This window comes from Zosterops lateralis (genome assembly GCF_965231275.1).
Source record: "Zosterops lateralis genome assembly, chromosome: 1".
NCBI lineage: Eukaryota > Metazoa > Chordata > Aves > Passeriformes > Zosteropidae > Zosterops > Zosterops lateralis.
The window spans coordinates 121,602,012-121,621,787 of record NC_139762.1 but is presented as its reverse complement, the minus strand read 5'-3'; the positions used below and the strand labels follow the sequence as shown (position 1 = coordinate 121,621,787).

Genomic DNA, 19,776 nt, shown 5'->3' with positions numbered 1-19,776 from the left:
TTATTCTTCTTTCAGTGGAGAATTTTTTTCCTATTGTCCAGCCTGAACCTCACCTTGAGCACCTTGAAGCCATTCCCCTTGTCCTATCACCAGCTGCCTGGTGAAGAGGCCAACTCCTACCTCACCACAACTGCCTTCTCTTGTCCAGGCTTAACAACTCCTTCATTCACTCCTCATAAGAATTATGTTCCCGAACCTTCACCAGCTTCACTGCACTTCTCCTCTGGACACATTCCAGCACCTCAATGTCTTTCTTGCAGTGAGGGGCCCAAAGTTAAATACAGGAGTTGAGGTGTGGCCTCACCAGTGCCAAATACAGGGACATGTTCGCTGCCCTAGTCCTGGTGGCCACACTGTTTCTGATCCAGACTTGGGCACACTGCTGGCTCATGTTTATCCAACTGCTCACCCCTGGGTGTGGATGGAAAGAGCTACATGTTTCCTCCAAAACCAATGTCCAAGGATTAAAATCACAACTTTCTATCTGTGAATAATTTTATATTCAAAATGATGAGGATTTGGGGGAGCCTTTGTGATTCATAGCGGACGCTTAGATCAGAATAAACTTGTCTTCTTACATAATTTCCTGTGGACAGGAGAAAACATCCATTCTGCTAAAAGTGGGTGGGGTTTTCTTACAACTGTGGCTGAAGCAGCAATAATTTTTATGATGGGTTTTTATGATGGGTTGCAGCACTGCAGTGTTTTCTGTTCCACAGGGTGGCACACAGTGCACACTACCTATCCCTACATGGCATAGCATGCCACAGTGTGCTTGACTTCAAGCCTACCAGCAGCTCCAATAAAGTCAGCCATGACTGAATTTAAGTGTTGCTCAAGTGCTCTGTTGGATCAGGTCAGAGTGCTAAGTAGTTTTTTTTTTTAGATTCTATCTCAAATGTCTTAGCCTGAAGAGCTCTACCTTATGTTCTGAAGGCAGGTACTTTTATATACTAAACTATAAGAGTAAATGATGCCCAAATGCTCTTAATTTCTAGGACTCCTATTATCTTTCCTCGAGTTGGCTTACTCATATAACAAAATGTGACCAAACTGTAAAGTAGTCTTTAGTAAAATTTTCCTTTCGATAATACTATAATGCTTTGTATTGTGTCATAATATTGCACTGTAATATTTTTCATCTAAAGAAACAAAATGCCCAATGCATGGACAATAATCATTCCAATGAAGCAGCAGCTTTAGTGGAGGCTGAGCTACCTTTATTCCAGAGAAAAAGAAGCAGAAACTAACTCCCTTCGTGTTACAGGGTGGTATAGCCCTACAGACATGCTGGAGCAGGCACTTCGCTGCTCCCTAACATCAGGGGTCACCTGTGCCACTTAGCCTCATTACCAGGGAGGACACGTGTCACGTGGGACTGACTGAGCCCTCTCAGTGGTATTCCTCATCATTTGAAATGAAAGAATATTAAAGGAGCTCGACATTTTACTTCAAAGGTCAACAAATAACTCTCAGTGTCTCCATATATAAAGCAAACGACAGTAGACAACAGGCACAGCTTTGGCCTTGCAGTGGTTGCAGTTTAAAACAAAGTGACAGGAAATAATGAGGTTTAAATTGGTGAATTGGTTTGTGTGTACTGGGGATTAACCTGTAATACACAGTGCACCCAAATTACAGAACTTCTGAGATGAGCCACTTTAAAGCATTGTAGCACACACTCTGACTGCCATGATGCCTCATTTACAGAAATACTGGTATGCTTCTTTATTCTCCCACAGTCACATCATAAACTTAGACTAAAATCTTAAACTACCTTGCAATAAAATCAAGGGGTATTAGAAGATAAAACAGTCAAAAGACTATTATAATAAAATGTGTGATAGAGAAAGTAAGACGCATCAGCTAAAATGAGGTTTAAGTGTTATATTTTTATTAATATGCCAACATCAGTATTTATGGATGAAATGAAGTGCAAGAGCCAAAGGATGATTCATACATTTGTGCTTTTTAAACAAAAGAATGGGATGAAATAACTGTGCTGTTCGTATCCTTCTGAACACTCCCCATAACAATCCAGATGTGGTTTTCACAGAGAAAATGAGTGGCAGCACACAGACCTTTGTGTCACCATACATCTCCCTGTGACGTGAGGAACTACCATGCAGTCGCTAACATGTTCAGAGGTCATACAGAGCAGGTAGTGAATTCAGCAGCAGTGAGTAACTGAAATGACAGGATGCTCTGCATCTTCTAAATTTCGTGCTGTTTTCTCTTGCCTTTTCTAGACATTCTAGTAGGCAGAGGGGGTTGCTCCAGGAAAGTCAGCCTGAATTCACGTGAAATGGGGCTGGCACTGTGACAACACAAGTGCTGTAAGCTTGATGGGTTCAAGGATTCTCAGGCACGGGATTCAATATAAATTAAGCTGTAAATAAATAAGGACTCTTACTCTGGGAAAGATAAGATTCAGGTGAGAGAGAGGACAGGCCAATGCAATTAATAGTTATTACACTAAAGAACCTTTTATCACCAGCAAATTATGTTAGCATTAAAGATAGTAATTTGAGGAAATTATTCTATTCACATGCTTTAGTTGAAGTAGGTTCCATGAGTCTATTTATTGTGCTGGAGAAGGTATATTCTTTGGATCTGAGAGTTTCCATGGCTTTGGCTTTTTATTGACCTTTTCATGTCTTCATTCACTGCCCCCACCCCCCCTTAGTAAGCAGAACACAAAGATGACACCTGATATATCACAGTCAATTCCATACATTTAAAATCTGAAAAGAGCACCCAGAATATAAAAAAAGATTAACTTGTATAAAAAAATCAATAAGATGAATTCTTTTCAAATCAAAATAACAATCCACCTTATTTTACTGCAATAAGTTTCATTGTTTGAGGAGGTTCTCTGTTAACCATGGTGCCTTCAAGCTTGCTCTGACCATGACAAAAGAAAGATTCCCTTTCACATATTGATATACCTCCAGAATGTGAGGCATTGCAAAGGGCAGCAGCACTGTTAGTTCCTGGACTAAGTGACCTTCTGTGTTCATCAAGCCTTCTTGAATCTATCCTCTCTAACTGGGGACCCTTGAGCACTATATATAAAGAACTGTATTTTTTAAGGGATTTTTTTTCCACACTATTACCCCTATCTTCAAAGTGCAAATTTCTCCTTAAGCAGGTATCCCCTTCTGTAAGTCAAAAGCTGAAAGCTCCAACAGTGCCTTCCTCATGAACAGGGAGATGGGGATTCCTCTCCTGCCCTCCAGAAGGACCTCATCCCTCTTTTCATTTTCAAATTATTTGTTAGTTAATGAACAGCACCTCAGGCTGTCAATCTCTGAAGAGGCACAGTGTCACAAGGGCAGAATATCTGCCTCTATGTATTTAATCACACAATGCAATTTTAATCAGCCTGCAAAAAAGCCTGCATTAAAATAGAGGACAGATCGTGGTACAGTTAAATTGTGATTTTGGTGTTGAGATAAAAAATGGATATTAATGCTCATGTTGCAAAAGAAAAGTGTACTTCACAGTAGATACATTAAAAAAATAAGTTATTTTATAGTACATCTGTCTGCGAATTTTAGAGTATTGTTCCATTTTATTACATTTCTGATCAAGACTAATGCTCATTAAAAAACTAATATGACAATGAAAAATTTTACATTGAAAATTTGTGTCCTCTATTACAATTCCTATCTGCTCCACTTTTTGGAAACCACAGTAAATTAGACTTGGGCCATAGTAATCTTAATTATATCTTGAAATAGATGATGTTGGAAATATATTGAATAAACTCTTTTGGTGAGATTGCCTTTGCCTCTTAATTCAAACTCTATGTTCATATGCTTATAATATTTAAATTACAAAAGGCAGGCATCTGAAAAACTGGATGCTTTGTTGGGCAGTCATATTCATGAAAATTCATTCAGTTGTGAGGAGGTCAAAAAAACAGGGGAGAAAAAAACTGCCTGCTGATCAAATAGTAACATAAGCTGCACCATTTGATTTAAGCTGCAAATGCATAGGCTAAAAAGAGACAAAAAAGACAGTTCAGTATGATCTCAAAACTGTGTTCTATGCATTTGTCATACTTTTAGCTAGAGAGCAGCTGTAACCCAACCTATTTACTTGCTTTATTTGAACAAGACAGGAAATAGGGGCCATTCTAATAGGTGACACCAGCACTCTGCATGTCAGGTGGCTGATGTGAAAGTGACAGAGAAGAACATCACCAGATCCAACACTTTGGGTTTTGCTCCAGAGTTGTATCAGAATGAAATGTTGACTCTGAGTGCAACTAAAACTCCAGCCAAAGTTTTATCTTGTCTCAGTTGGCCTTGTGAGAAGCATGAAACAGAGCACGACACAGCAGGTGATACAAATGGCAAGTTCCACCTGTGTCACATGAAACAAGATGTGATGATAGAAGAGGATTGGTAACAGTAAAGACTGCCATGGGCTACATGAAGGGCATTGTTTCACTCCCATGGCATTACTGCCCATTGATAAGGAATGTGTTTAAGTAAGACTTAGAGGAAGAGTCCCAGAGCTGTGATGCATAATGTGGCCAGGCCTCCCTGTAGAGCGGCCCTGTGAAGAGCCAACAAGCTGCCCATGGGCACCTGAGGACATGTTAAGCTGTCATATGTTTCATGAACTGCTTAATAAAAATTGCAAACAAAGCAGCTGCTCTAAATATGAAGTTTGCAATCTACAAGGGATAAACTGAATCACAAACCCAACTACATTGCATATATAGAGCAAAGCTGTCTAATCTTATACCTCCAGTGAAGAGGTTTTCTTTATCTCTTTGTGGAATCAACAGTGTTACCCAATTTTTGTGTGTCTTCATTCCTTCCTCCTTTCACTGAATTCCCTTGAATGACTGAAGAACACCTTATTATGTACTCTATTTTTTCCTAACCAATCACTAACTCCTTTAAATTGTTCAGGTAATTTCAGTCTCAGAGACACATCTCTGTGTGCAATCTTTATGATTATGTTTCCTTGATGACCTTCAGTATTCTAAAATTGAAATAGCAACTGTTGTCTGTTTCGTCAACCCACCAATAAACTGGCAAAGGAGGTTAGGCTTCCAAAATGTCACTGAGCTTAATCAGACACAAGACACTCAACTGTCCAATTCTTGCTACATTAAGAGTCAAAGAGACCAGACAGAGCAAAGCCAAAGACATTTTATAACTGTGCATTTCTAGGCTTTCTGCTCTGGTCTCAGAGCAGAGTGCTAAGCTTTAGATGAAATTACCCCTTGATCAGACTGGCTAAAGGAAAATCTTCAACACTTGCTGCTCTTCACCTCATCCTGTTAGACACTGGTGATATTCACCCTTGCAAGAGGAGGAGGTGGTGTTGGGCCCAAAATTATTGGGTAATTAAGAGCTCTGTGCTGACGCAAGGGTGTCCCGCCACAATGTGACTTGGAGAAGTTGTCACTTCAGGCCTTGTTTCAGCAACCCTCTCAGCAGCATCAGTAAATCTAGTATTGATGTGCCATCTTTGACTGACACTTGATTCAGGTGAGCTACCAGATTAATGTCAGTAGCAATTATAGCTCCTCCTCAACATTAAGGAATAGAGGTCATTGTCATAAGAACATTTTTAGGCATATGTCTTGATGGGATTTTGCCCATCCTGTTTAGATGGTATTCAAAGGAAATTATTATAGTTCATGATACAAAATGGAAGTTCTCTTTCACTGTCATTATATAAAAAACTTTACATTTGATTATGTCTTCAAGTTTCTTACCCTTAATGTTTATGATTTTGTTTAGAAATCAGGCATGCATTTTAATTTTTATGAAATTAAGTTTTTAAATGTATCCCTGCAATTGAGCATCTTTAATCTCCTCTGCAATCAAATTTAGCTTTTAGCTTTTTATTTACACATAGACTATTCAATTAATGAAAATAGTTGGATTTGCCTCAAGAAAATAAGGAGCCAAAAGAAAGCAGTGATTGATGTCAACCTTGATGACAACAATCTCCTCTATCTATATATTAGAAAAACAACAGAAGAAAGAGAAGCGCAATTGCATTGTTAACATCATAACACTAAATTTATCGATAAATATTTTTTTCTATTTCTTGTTTATTTGTAGGGAGAATAAAGGGAAATAAGAAAGCTAATGCATCTGTATCAGGCCCAAGAGAAAAACTTAAAAATTAATTGGAAACCAATACAGATTTTTGATAGACTTACTAAAACATGGACCTAAGTATTTCTTTACTATATACTTTAGCATAAGTATCACAAATGGTGGTGCACAACGAAAAATAGTCTGTTGAAAGACACAAAAATATGTTAGACCATCACAGACTGACAGACATCCTTGAGGTAAAAACAGAACTTCCAAGTATATGAATAACGAAAGAATTATAAGAAATTTTCTTACATTTTGTGAATTTTAAATTTTCTGTCACAGAAGATTCCTGGAGCTCAGTAAATATCTTTGCTCACTTTCAGAATTCTTTAGTTGGGAGAAATTCTGGATAACGATTAGAACTGAAAGCTAGTTCATCCATCTCTTTCTGTAAAACTCACAATCCTGATTCACCTATTGGAGCTGCTTGTAAATCTGATTTATTAAAATCCTTGAAGAATAGTCTGTCAGGACTTCACTGCACTGAAGTTGTAAGGGGGTTTCCATATTTCCTCTGTTGTAGGCTGAGAAAAAAAAATTCTCTTCAGTTCCCTAAAATCATAAATCTCCTACACCCCAGTTAGCATTCACAAGTAGAGATTTCCTGCATGTAGAATAATCAGCCATTGACTCAAGTTCCTCAGAAGGATGAGAAGATTTCCAGCATTCAAAATAAGGGTCTCATCTTTTTCCCATGGCAGCTTTTCCCTATAGTTCTGCACTCCAGAGTAATGCCCATTTAAACAAAAGCAAGCAGCCCAAATCACTGTATTATTACTACTAACAAAAAATCACTACCACTGACAAATCAACAAACAAACCAACCCATAACACCATTTCGATTCAAAATCTAGTAAAGAGACATGCAACTGAACGTAATTTCCAAGGCAGACAAGATACTGGTTATCTATAAAAATGTATTGTAAAGAGTCTTTCTAAAGTTTAAAATGTCTTTATCAAGTTGCATCTAAAATTTTTTAAATAACAATGCAATGGAGCAAAGGCAGTGATTTCTTATGTTATCCCTGTACAGAATAAAACCGGCTGTTGAACATATGGTTAATTTTAAACACAGATGGAATTAAGCATGTGCTTCAGTTCTTTTTTGAGTCAGAAGTAAAAATTTAAGACCATAGCTATGTAATACTTTGCCATGTTACAGCAGAATCAACTAAAATGTTGCCATCATATTCTTTCATATGATTTCAATATCCTGCTTGAGCAGAGGGGGTTGGATTAGATGACCTCCAGAGGTCCCTTCCAACCTCAGCCATTCTGTGATGCTGTGAACACTGTAGAGATGAAAGCATGTTAGTTATATACTTATTCATTGTGTAAGGAATATAAACCACTCTCATTGTTTAAGTAAATAGTAAAAAAAAAAAAAATACTAAAAGGCAAATGTGTCATTTGGATCATTCATTTTTCTTTATTGAGCTCTGATGAAAAACAGTCCATTTGAAATATTTCCAGCAACCATTTCAATTCCAAATGTTCAATACAAAAAGTTGGTATCAGAGTTCAAACATATAAAGCTACATCTCATTATAATTTAATATTTAACAGCACTAATCATTTTTGATTTTTCATAATTAAGTTTACAAAAATAATGTTACATTTATAAAATAAATCAGCTTTTCCCAATAAATTACAGTGGTGTTCTTATTCAAAAATGTAATATATCATACAAAATAGACAACAGCTTTTTGTCAGATAAAATACTAAAGTATATTTTTCCTCTGGTACGTTTTGGCAGTGTGTGAAAACATTTTATTGTACACTTGATATCTAAAGTTCACTGTGAAAAATAAACTAAGCTATTATGCACATCTTATATAAGGCAAGGGTGGCCAGCTTGGTGACTGATCTTTATTTCTGATTACATGTTTTTAGTCAGACCAATACCACCATATTTATGCAACTGACTTCATATATCTGACCCAGTAAGTTCATGCAGATCCACTTAGAGTCCAACACTCTTTCTATGACAAGTACACAAAAGTGAGCCCAATCAGTAAACTTTTGGGCTGCTCAGTATCTCTCACACTTGTTTTACCTTTGTGTATCACTGTAAATCATTGGTGGTCAACTTGTAAAAACAGCACAGTGCAGATACCCTTAAAGTTAATGGCAAAACTTCAGTACCTTATTCTCATAAAAACTCATACTAAAAGGAACTTGTAAAAAGAGCAATGCATTAATAAAAAACAAACAGAAAACAGCAAAAAGAAAAAGGACCTTAAAAAGCAAAAGGCAAACATTAATAGCTACTGCATACAAACTTTACAAAAGCAACAACTTTAAAATAACAAAGAAACGCAGTGTCCACCTGGTGGTAGGTGCATTCTCATTAGAGCCTTTTGAATGTTCAGGTCAGCTCAGCATTTATTGTGTTGCATTTCCCGCCTACAAAAATGCATTTGAAGAATCATTCTAGATTGTTTGAGCAACTTTTATAAGCCAAGGGAGCAACTGCGCCATTTCTGGATGCTGTAATTAATGAAGGTGTCTGGTTCAGGATGACCAACATCCCACCCCGAATTTCTGACTCCATTATGTTTTCTCTTTGCAATAGTCTAGAAAAATGCAACGTATTATTATTTCTTTTTTGTCTGTTTCTCTCTTACATATCTTCTGGCAGAAAGTCTACTTTAAAGTACTAAATCATTGCTGTCTGGAATAAATAAAATGTGCAAAGTGGTGATTCTCTTATGATCTTAGTATTGTATGAAAAACATATCACTTCATATATCATAAAAGATTACTTTCACAAATTGTAACTGAGTAGTATAAATGCCCCAAGTGAGCATGTGTCACAAGGTCCACTTTGTGCAAATTCACAGAGGGTCCAAATCCAGATGGGTTGTTATGGACTCCAGACAGAAAGCCTAGTCAGTGTTGGATCCCCAGACTGGAAGGGGAGGAAGAGGGGGAGAAAGGAGTTCATCACAGAAAACCAAGTCATCCCATGCTTCTGAAAACTCTCAAAAATTGAGAGGATGAGTATGTGAATTGAGAGGGTGTGCTGTCTTGTGGCTGTCTTCTGTTTGAAATACCATGGCTCAAACCAGGAACACCTGGTGCTCAACTCAGGCATATTTGCCACTGAAATTTGTAAGTCATAGCTCTCCAAACACAGAGCTACTACATTAATTACAATTTTATGTAGGTGAATTTTAGTGATTGCTGAAATACCACCCAGTTAGACAAATAAACACAGTGGCCACTCTTACACTAGTAAACCAAACATCACAAAGTATACTCCAGCCCTGAGGTCAAATGAACTAGGATATGGTCCTAGTTAGACCTCATTGCAGTCTACAACTTCCTTGTGTGGGAAGAGAAGGGGCAGACACTGATCTCTGCTCTGTGGTGACCAGGGACAGGACACAAGGAAATGGCCTGAAGTTGTATAAGGAGGTTTAGGTTGGATATTAGAAAAAGGTTTTTCACCCAGAGAGTGGTTGAGCTCTGAAACAGGCTCCCCAGGGAAGTGGTTACAGAAAGGGGGACAGAGTTCAAGGAGCATTTGGACAAACCTTTCAGGCACAAGGTGCAACTCTTGGAGATGGTGCTATGCAAGGCCAGAAGTTGGACTCGATGATCTTTGTGGATCCCTTCCAACTCAGCTTATTCTGGGGTTCTGTGATACTCTCTGCACCCTTAAAGAGAAGGGCTGGGTCCAAAGAACCTGGTGAAAACCTGTCCCTAGAACCAGGTGAACCTGTCCCTAGACTGGCCCATTTCCCAAAGTGTGCCCATAATTTTTTAGGAAAGTATGAGTTAGTCCAGACCAAAAAGCCTACCAGTCCTTGTTCTAAGTATTTATCAATATAAATGCTTCAGCACGGGCCGATTGACTAGATATAGACATAATATCTATAGATGTTCTATATAGATTTTAAGAAGTCCTCAGGCATATTCACCTAGGCAGGCCTTCTGCTTCACACAAACGGTAAAGCAGGGAGGATTCAATGCTTTTGTTGAAATTTTATTTGAAAGAGATGGTCCTTTCAAATCAGGATTTTTAAAAATAGTTGGGCTTTTCTCTCCATTAAGTATGTTTTCCTCTTTTTTTCAATTCATGTGCTTTTTTGGTAGCCTAATGTTCTCCTATTAGTAGAATCTTGGCTTTTGCCTGAATAATCCATTTTTTCATGTCTACAATTCACAGCTAAAAAGCACTAACCAGTTCCATTACAATGAAAAAATTATATACACATCTAAAATAATAATATTAACACAACAACTAAAACAGGAAATAAAAAAATGAATCTGTGCAGTTATAAGATCTAAAAATAATATCTACCTCTATACATATTTGTTAGACTGCAGTGTCCACAGTTACAGTTGTATGCAGTAGTCAAAACAGCATTACTTTCCAAATCATGAGGTGTTTTAAGGAACACCCACTTAGTAGTGGCTGCTGAGGAAATAATTTCCTTTATCGACCTGAGATTTTAAATGTGCAAGTGTTCTACCAATCTATCTAGTGCATGAAAATGAAGGGAAGGAAGGATAAGACAGAGATAAAAATATTATCACAACGGTTTTTGTTTCAAAATAGATTGTTGTGCAATGACTGAAGCCTGATTTGCAGACATTTTGTATTCTTGCCCAGAGCCTTGTGGAGGGGAAGGTAATGGAGTTTCTGGAGTTGCTGAAATAAGAAATAATAGAAATAACTAAAAATTTTTATAGCATGGTCTACTCTACATATACATACTACCAAACTGAAAGAGAGGCCTGTTGCATGCTTGGGAAAGAGAGTGCCTTGACATGCTAGGGAAACAGCATATTTTAATGAACAGAATTTTTAGTCTATTAAAGATTGTGCATGTAAAAACAATGATAGATCATAATGGTGCTGAATTTTTAAAATTAAATTAAATTCAGGTCAAAGTCTATTACTTAACACCATTTAAATACATACATTTTTAATGCACAATTATTTTAATTTAAGAACGATGATGAAACAGCTCTACAAACACTGACAGGCCACCATTCTAATTAATATTTTAAAATGAAACAGTGAAATGTTATGACAGAAGGCTACTTAGAATTACTTACGTATCTGTTCTGTATGTACAGGAGCAGACATTGAACTTATGAGGACAGTTTGGCCAGTTAATGGATCTTGGGCTAAGTGAGGATGCATTGGATGATGCAGATGACTGGCATCATTAGAAGTACCTGCAAAAATAACATGAGCATATATCAGTGCAAAAGAGCATGTTGTTGCTAGTGACTTATACTTCAGTAATTACATTTCCACAGAGTAAATATTTTGATTGGCAATTTGAATAATTGCCTCTGGGTATTCATTAAACAATTTAAGCAGACTTCAAGCATATTAAGAACTCTGTTTATTTTCACTGTTTTGACTGCAATAACAGTGTGTTTCATGAAATATTTCTAAGGATTCTTTCATCTGCCTAGGGAATTGTAGGAAAACCTAGTAGTTACTGAGAAATGCACAGCAAAATCTCTTGTTGTAGGACTAACAAGATGTAATGCCAAGACAAGAAGGCTTTAGCTAACAATTACACAACACAAAGCTCAGACAGTGAGTCAGAGTGGTAGGTTAGATCAGGATTCCCTCAACATCCCAACATGCCAAATTCAACATAATACAAGATGGTAAATTTGACAAATTATTAGCTTACCTCCCAGTAACATTTCCTGAAGCAAACTGTCAATTTTAACAATTCCAAATAACTTAACCAATTGTATCTGCTCAATCATTTGCCAAGTGATGCTTTGGAGTGTAGGCAGTAGAAGAAGAAGTTCTCCAAATCTTCCTCTGGAGTCATACTGACGGTCATTAATATAATCCTCTAAACTGATTTGGACTTGAAATCGCATATTCTTAATCTTCAATGGATTACTCAAGCCTTTTGCATCTTTAAAAATGACAAAAACTTAAAGTCAAGGCATATTATGATTTGGGAGAGGCATCTTATTGTTTTTCATTTTATTCTTTTCCATTCAGCTAGATTACATGAACAGACGCTACATTAACAAAAAAATACTCTCAATACAATCACAAGTAAAACAACAAAGAGATATTTTTGTAAAAATACCTGGATCAAAAAACACAATTGCTTTCAAGCAAGCGTATTCATTGTCATCTATCTGAATCTCCTGGAAGGGACGAACTAATTCATCCAGAATCCGATTTGCCACTCGGCAGATCTCTATTTCAGTGCTGTTGCGATGAATGATGTAATTGTTGCCTTAGAGAGAAAGAATACCACATATGAATTAATAGAAACATTTTGATGTAACATACTAGATGAAGACAGTTTTCAAAAGTACATTTCATATTGGTTGATCAAGTTAATTTTTTTCAAAGTAATAACTCTCCCTTGCATCACACACAACTTTTCTTTGCAAACAGAGTATATGTGCAAATTATAGCTGTCACCCAGTAAATAATCTGTACATATAAGTATGTCAACATGTAGTTACTGATTAGTCCACAGGACCAAGGTTGGTATTTGAATGTAGAAGTATGAAGCAGGTGGACCTTTATGTTTAAATAACAGATAAATATATTAACAAATTGATCTTCTAATGTTTTCTTCCCTGATTTAAATAACATATCCCAAACTAAATGAAAAGGATTTGTCAGTAGACAAGAGGAGACACTGGAAATGCTTCTTTTTCTAACAGATTTTTCTGTTGTTCCTAATAAAATTTAGTAGCATCGTAAAATTTGTAGTTAAGAATTAATTTTATCTAGAGTTTTTTGGGTTTTGGGTTTTTTTTAAATATCCATTTTGGACATCTCCACTATGGCATCTTAATTCACCTTCTGAAGAACACTAGGAATATTGTGGAAATTTCAGAAACCACCATGCAGTTTTTAAAAGAAAAACTGATAATTATATAACAAGAAATCCATGTCAAAATGACTCATAAAACAGATACCTGCCACCAAGCATCAAAAATAAGCCTTGAAGCCTCAAATTTCTTCCTTTGGCACATCTGCTGATGCTTGTGATATATAATTTTCTTACTATTACTTTATAATTTTTTTCTTTATTATCTTATTACTAATCTAAATATAATTGCTTTTTTTGTTTGTTTCTGTTAATTTTGTTAGTGAAATTGTATCTAGGGAAATGACTACCTTAATGAAGCCATTTGTACAGCTTTTATCTTGAAAGGATTACTGGTGAGAGAAATACCTTCAGACCAAGCCCTTCTTGCCTTTTTAATGTTTTAATATGTGTAAAAATAAATTCAAGCTAATTTAGAGCTATGAAAAGGCAGACTCAAAGAGGAAGGAGAGCAAATAGTAGAAAATGTCTTTGTACCACAGCACCAGTGAAGATACAAGTCTGAGTCCATATTCCATATGGTCTTGCCGCAGATCAAAAATCTTGTCCGAGACAACCAACGGACTTTCTCAGGAAATAGCCCCAATGCTGAATATGTCTAATGAGACCCTTTTTGTCAGAGTACATGACTCTCCATTGCATAAAGTAGAAGACATGCTTCCATCCCTGATAGGCACGTTCCCTTTATATAACCCAGCATGGGACCCATTTCAGCTGACCAAGAATATGCTCCTGTAGGTGTGCCTCATCACTGTGCCACATGGCAGGGACAGCAGGAATGATGTTTATGTGGTGGCCATGTGGGGACTGTTGAGGAAGCAGTGAGAGGGGTTTGAGAAAGTGAGTTGCAGGGAACAGGCTATCTAATATTTTAGCCAGTAGAGTCTTCTTTGAGTCTGAAGGACTCCTGAGAAAGCTCCAGATAAAAGGTTTTCATGAAGTCTGAAAGTAGTACATGTGCAATAGGCTGGCTGCTCCTTTTCTGAGCAAAGGGAGGTTTATGCTGTTTTTGTGGACTTGTTGTTTTGTACCATTTTTTTAATGGGAAAAGGTGGAGAAAGAACAATAGTGTAAGGAGATAATTACCAGGAACTCCCTTAAGTTGTGGTTTCTGCTATCCAATAAACCTTAATCTGTATTAACACACATGAAACCATCCACCTGCTTTTGCTAGAACAGGACATGTGACATTATGTCATTAATAGCTATTTAGCATTTACAGAATGCATCGCTCTGATTGTGCCAGAACAGTTGTCCCACTTAAGTGACTACACTGTTGCTAATGTACTATAACATCATCATCAGTAAGTAAAACAAAACCAATATTTACCTAAAAGTAAAATGTCCTTATATGCCATGGACCGTTTTGCTGCTCCAAGCAACAGGTGCTCCCCAGCATGTGCTCTTAGCAAGGCAACCTCATTAAAAAACAGAAGACTCGTTAGATGACAAAGCAGTAAGTTTCAATAAAAGCAAAAGAAAAGAGGATACAAATTACTGTGTGTTAGGTACATGTTTAAGATTGTTAAGATTCCAAAATAAAATATAAACTGAATGTAAAAATCTTAACACCATATAAACAGCACTTTCTAATTAAACCATAATCCTCTGTCTCTTCTAGCATTCTGCCTAGATTTGAAACATCAGGATCTGCAAAATACTTCTCAATAAATACACTACCTGCATTTATTTCCTAGTGTATTCCCTTGACAAAGTTTTCTCTAGTATTTTAAGTTGACATTAAAGACTCCAGTGGACTGGAATGAACTGTTACAATAAATTTGATTCTATCAATTTCTCATTTTTCTCTCGAACCAGAAATTTATGTGGCACTTAAAAGAGCTTTTTTCCAACAAATCCAGATATGCTAACAGAGCCACTATTGTCCACAAAGAGAAATCCCAATTTGTATTGGGAAGAAACTTAAAAAAACTTGTGTTTATTAGTTTACTCTTTGTCACGCATTTACTTTCCTCTGGTTTTAATGTCTACTTGAAATTTTAGCAATGGCCTTTATTTCCTCAAGAAACTAATTTCTTGACAAGTAATTCTAATCCAAGACAATAACTTTAGGAGAGATACAAAGGTACACAGCACATGGGTAATACTTAACAGATAAGACTTTTCAGGTTCTCAGTAGAGCTACCTTAGCAGCTTTGGCTTTCTCTATGGTCTGTAAATAAGGCTGACTCCCAGATCAGGAATCATTTTTTCAAAACCAGATGGCTTATTTTATAACTGAATGCACAATGCCCCTTAGAAACTGGCTATCACAAATCAAAAAGTGGCATTTGTTTTATGTCTCAACATCTTTGTCCCTACTTTTCTGAGATACTTGAGGTTTCAGAGTATTTCCCAACATGTACTCTTCAAGAACCGCAAGGGTGTTTTCAGCCTATCGTTCTAAGCTGATATTTTAGTTTTAAGTGCAGACAGAAACATTTAAAGGATATTTGATACTTTCTCTTTTCCTCCATGCTATATTAACAATAAAAGCAGCAACATTCTTTGCTTGCTTTTGTTGCCCTTGTGTAGCAGCGTAATTTGAAATTCTCTTTCACATGAACAGAGTTTTAACTTATTCGAGTATGTTAAGCTTGTGCACATAAGTGCTCTGTAGGTCTGCAAAGACATCATTTAACTCCTTTTTTGAGGAGTCTCCTGTGGCCTCAAACATTTATATTCTTGAGGAACCATATAAGAGGGAATGATTCAGTTCAAAAGCAAGGATGACCTAGCACTTGTAGGATTTTGTTAAAAAACTGAGAGACTGAAGAAGCAAAAAAAGAAGAATTTACACAACTCCAGCTCACAGAGTGATTTTCAAGATCAATCAGATTTTGGTGTGGAATCAAGAGATCCCAAGCAATGAATTAATCTCCTGCTGAGGCTGCTTTTCAAAGAACTGAGCACCACAATGTGGAGATACTGGTTCTGGGTTTGCCTGCACACCTACTCTGAAAGCCAGTGATATATTAGGATATATTACAGATGTGATGATAGATCACATCTCTGTCATGAAAATCCTTCTGAATTTTCAAGATTTAGTGCTTTTTCCCCTTTCATTTACTATATACAATATAATTTTAGTACATTGTATTGTATGAAAGATTATTTGCTATGGATTGATATAAATGTGTTTGGAATTTGTTTGAGATTCCAAACACTTTTGGTTTTTGCAAGTAGCGAAGACTTGCTTCAAATTAAATAACATGCTATCTTAAACCATATTATAATGAAAGGTGAACATGAAATATATACTTTTTAAGGTCAGAAAATAGTTCTGCTTCCAAAACAGTACAGAAAGAACAAAAACTTAAAGATGTGCTGCTTTGCTGCTTCTTTTTGTTCATGTCTTTTCTGGTGTTATTTAAAAACTTTTTAAAAAAAAAAAAAGCTTAAGAGGGTAGGCCTAGTACTCAGCTCTATTTGTTCAGACAGAAAAGAATGAGTGCTTCATCATGACATTTAAATATCACAAGGATAACAGAGCAGCAATTAGTTTTCTCTTTAGTCTCCTCTCATACCTGGTCATCGAGTGGTAGTTCACAGAAGCCTGGAATATATTTAGCCCATTCCACCAGGACTAAAAGTTGCTGCTTCATAGATTCACAGACATCACTAACACCAGCAATTTTCTTAACATTTATATCAGTGCTAGCACCAGGACTGGAGACTGAGATCTGGCCATAATGAGAGAAAAAAATGAATTATGTTAAATTTCATGTAATTTTATTCTCACTGGTTAACAGCATATTTAAGGAAAAATCACAGCAGTAATCATAGATACTCTTGAGAAATTCCTTGACCATATGGACCATTACCCTACATGTAAATTATAAATTTTTCTTTCTCATTATTACCTATATGCATTTCAATATGCTAAAATTTTATTAATCATATAATGATAAAATATCTTCTCATTCCAAAATTCTATTTTTAATAGTAAAGAGATAATACTAGATCTCTTTTCATTTGTAGAAGGGAGGTGTTTTGTTTATTTTTCCTTTAAAATGGTTGACATTTACCTCACTTCTGAAGAAAAGAAGAGCTCATAGTGGCATGCAGTAATATTAAGGGATAGAGATATTAAGAGAAAGAGAATGATAAACGGGTAGCATGTTCTTCTAGTGTAAAGATAAGTATCATTAACTTTAGAAGGTAAAACAGGGGGGTTTTAGTGCCTGGAGGAGAATGGTTTGTAATGATGAAGCAGCGGTATAGGCAGAGGCCTGAGATGTTTCAGTGGAAATGCAAAGGATATGAGTGTGCATTAGACCACCTGCAGGGAACAGTGCTCTGTGAAATGGCAAGAGAGCAATATCTTTCTGGGCCTGAAGCTGGGGCACTTCTGCTGAGCCAAATCCTCAAATTCTTAATGACTTTTCAATGAAAGGAACAAAACCAGGCTTTTTCTTAAGCCAGGCGGGAAAGCCAACTTAAGATAAAGCCAAACCTGGGAAGGTAAGGTCAGTTTACAATTGCTATAATACTAGGGAAACAAAAAGAAAAAGGAAGCAGAAAGAAAGAAAGAAAGAAAGAAAGAAAGAAAGAAAGAAAGAAAGAAAGAAAGAAAGAAAGAAAGAAAGAAAATAAAAAAGAAAGACATGAAAAAGAGGAAAAAAGTGAAAAAGAAAAAAGAAAGGAAAAGGAAAAGGAAAAGGAAAAGGAAAAGGAAAAGGAAAAGGAAAAGGAAAAGGAAAAGGAAAAGATCACTCTACAAACCTATGAAACTGACTTCCCCTTTATTACCAAAAGCATAATCAGGAAATTATGTAGCATAATTATCTTCCTCAGGAAAAGAAATTAATTGTTTGGTCTTCCAGTACCACATTTCTACACTTTTCAGGATGGTGGAGTGTATTTAGGTTGACTCCAACCAGTTCCCCTTTGTTCATATATCCATGTTAAACCCCACAGTGGGATCTGTGGTGAAGTCTCTTATCCTTTGGTAGTCAAAAGGAGTTGTACTTCTGAACTAAAGCTCTGTGCTTCTTACATAATTCAGTAGTGTAAAACACTGAAAACAGCTTAGATATTTGTGTCAGTTAACCAGCTGAACATTAGTTCTCAGGGAAATACAGTAGCTAGGCAGGTGAAAAATTCCTCAGACGCATAATTCAAAGTCTACCATGTAGGAAAAAGGTTAGAGGTATTGCCTCTTTGTAGACAGAGAATGTGTGAAATCCATGCTATAATCATGAATCCATTGCTGGCATCTCCTCTACAAAAAGGAGGTTGAAAATACTGATATTCATTCAGGCGAGAGCTACCAGAGTGTCAGTCTAGAAAATCTGCAGTACTGAAAGACAGTAAAGAAATTCAATACATTTCATTTTTTTTTTCCAGAAGAGTAAAGGGGTCTTGATCATGATTCAAAGGTACAAAGAAGAGATTTCTGACAGTAGCTTGCACTCTGTTCTACCTGAAAGTTATACTAACCATGGACCAACTGGAAGATAATAGAAGAAGGTAAGGAAGAGGTAGATTGTTTAACTGTTAGACATACCGACTCATGAAGTAAATACATTGTCCTTCCTTTAATATATTTTAATCAAAGCTGTGCATTTTTATAAATTACATTTTTTCATATTTACATAATCCTTGAAGCCTTTCCCTGGTCTGTACAAGAAAAATTGCACTTAGACAATTCTCCCCTGTAAGGGATCTTAAGGAACAAAATCACCAATTTTCGCTGTTTAATATGAACACATCAAAAAGGATGAAAATATCTAGTTTTCCTTATTTAATATGAACATTTCAGAAGAGATGAATGCCACCCTCTTCCTCATTTCACAGCTGAAGTACTTGGATAAATATTTGGGACCCTACCACCTCCTCTAAGTCTTTTCTCAGGGCTGAACTCATCTTACAGACCTATTCAACTGAGGGAAAAAACAAGTACTTTTAAGACTTCTTTAATTTTCCACCATGTAAAAGGAGTCTCTTGGACTTTGAGTCCGAGATTGTATCTTCGCATATGCTCAACATAGTGGAAGCGATTCTGTTTTACTAAAACACACCAAATGATAAGTACAATAAATTTGCATATACACAAGGAGATGTTTCAGGCCAAGAACCTACAGTTTGCAAAGAACTTTGTGCTATAAACAGCTGAGGATGTGATTCTGTTCAAGACAGCCCTTATTCCTGAATTGCATTTACCACTTGGATATGATTAAGGAGTATTATAAAAAAAGCACAATAAGCAAGTTCAAAAAACTACTAAGGAGATAAATATAGTGATATTTTTCATACTGTATAGGTATGAAAGGTAGAAAGGTACATTATGTTCATCTAGTCTGCCCGGACATGCAATATGTGCCAAAGACTATCACCCGGTAATTCCTGCATCAATTCTTTACAGAGAGTTCCAGCCTAAGAGAGATGCTGATAAAGGATGAGATTACAAAACATTTGGGGATGTATAAATCAGTCAGCATGAAATCATAAAGGTGGCAGTTAAATTCTAAGCAAGTTAGTAAGAGGTGCAAGAATGCAGAATCAATGACCATGATTTATCCGAGGTGCAGAAAAGGACTGGAGACTGTTCCATTCAGCAATTGATTGGATAGGGAAAAAAAAAAAAAAAAAAGAAAAAGAGAAAATGAAGTTCAGATGAGACAAAGAAAATTTAAGAGGGAGATGTGAATAGACTTTGCAGTTGGAACACTTCTGTTTGCCTTACTTATAATGTCTAAGGATATTAAAAATGGGATTTTCAAAAGAATGTAAGGAAATGAATGTCCACACCCCTTTGAATGTAATGGCTTTGGACAAATTTTTCCCTACGT

At 36.3% G+C, this 19,776-nt stretch overlaps 1 protein-coding gene across 3 annotated transcripts in view; it reads right to left on the bottom strand.

Annotated features, from left to right (window-relative positions):
- Positions 1 to 7,541: 7,541 nt before the first annotated feature.
- The window catches only part of HNF4G (hepatocyte nuclear factor 4 gamma), a 61,758-nt gene continuing 49,523 nt past the window's right edge, over positions 7,542 to 19,776 (bottom strand). For 2 of the 3 annotated variants that reach the window (XM_083858191.1, XM_083858190.1), the window contains 6 exons: positions 16,510 to 16,665; positions 14,313 to 14,400; positions 12,221 to 12,373; positions 11,804 to 12,040; positions 11,208 to 11,330; positions 7,542 to 10,797 (listed from right to left, as the gene is read on the bottom strand). In XM_083858191.1, coding sequence (XP_083714317.1) covers positions 10,679 to 10,797; positions 11,208 to 11,330; positions 11,804 to 12,040; positions 12,221 to 12,373; positions 14,313 to 14,400; positions 16,510 to 16,665 — 876 coding nt within the window. In that variant the 3' untranslated portion in view covers positions 7,542 to 10,678. The remainder of the gene's footprint in view (positions 10,798 to 11,207; positions 11,331 to 11,803; positions 12,041 to 12,220; positions 12,374 to 14,312; positions 14,401 to 16,509; positions 16,666 to 19,776) is intronic. The other variant, XR_014589719.1, reaches the window with a different exon arrangement.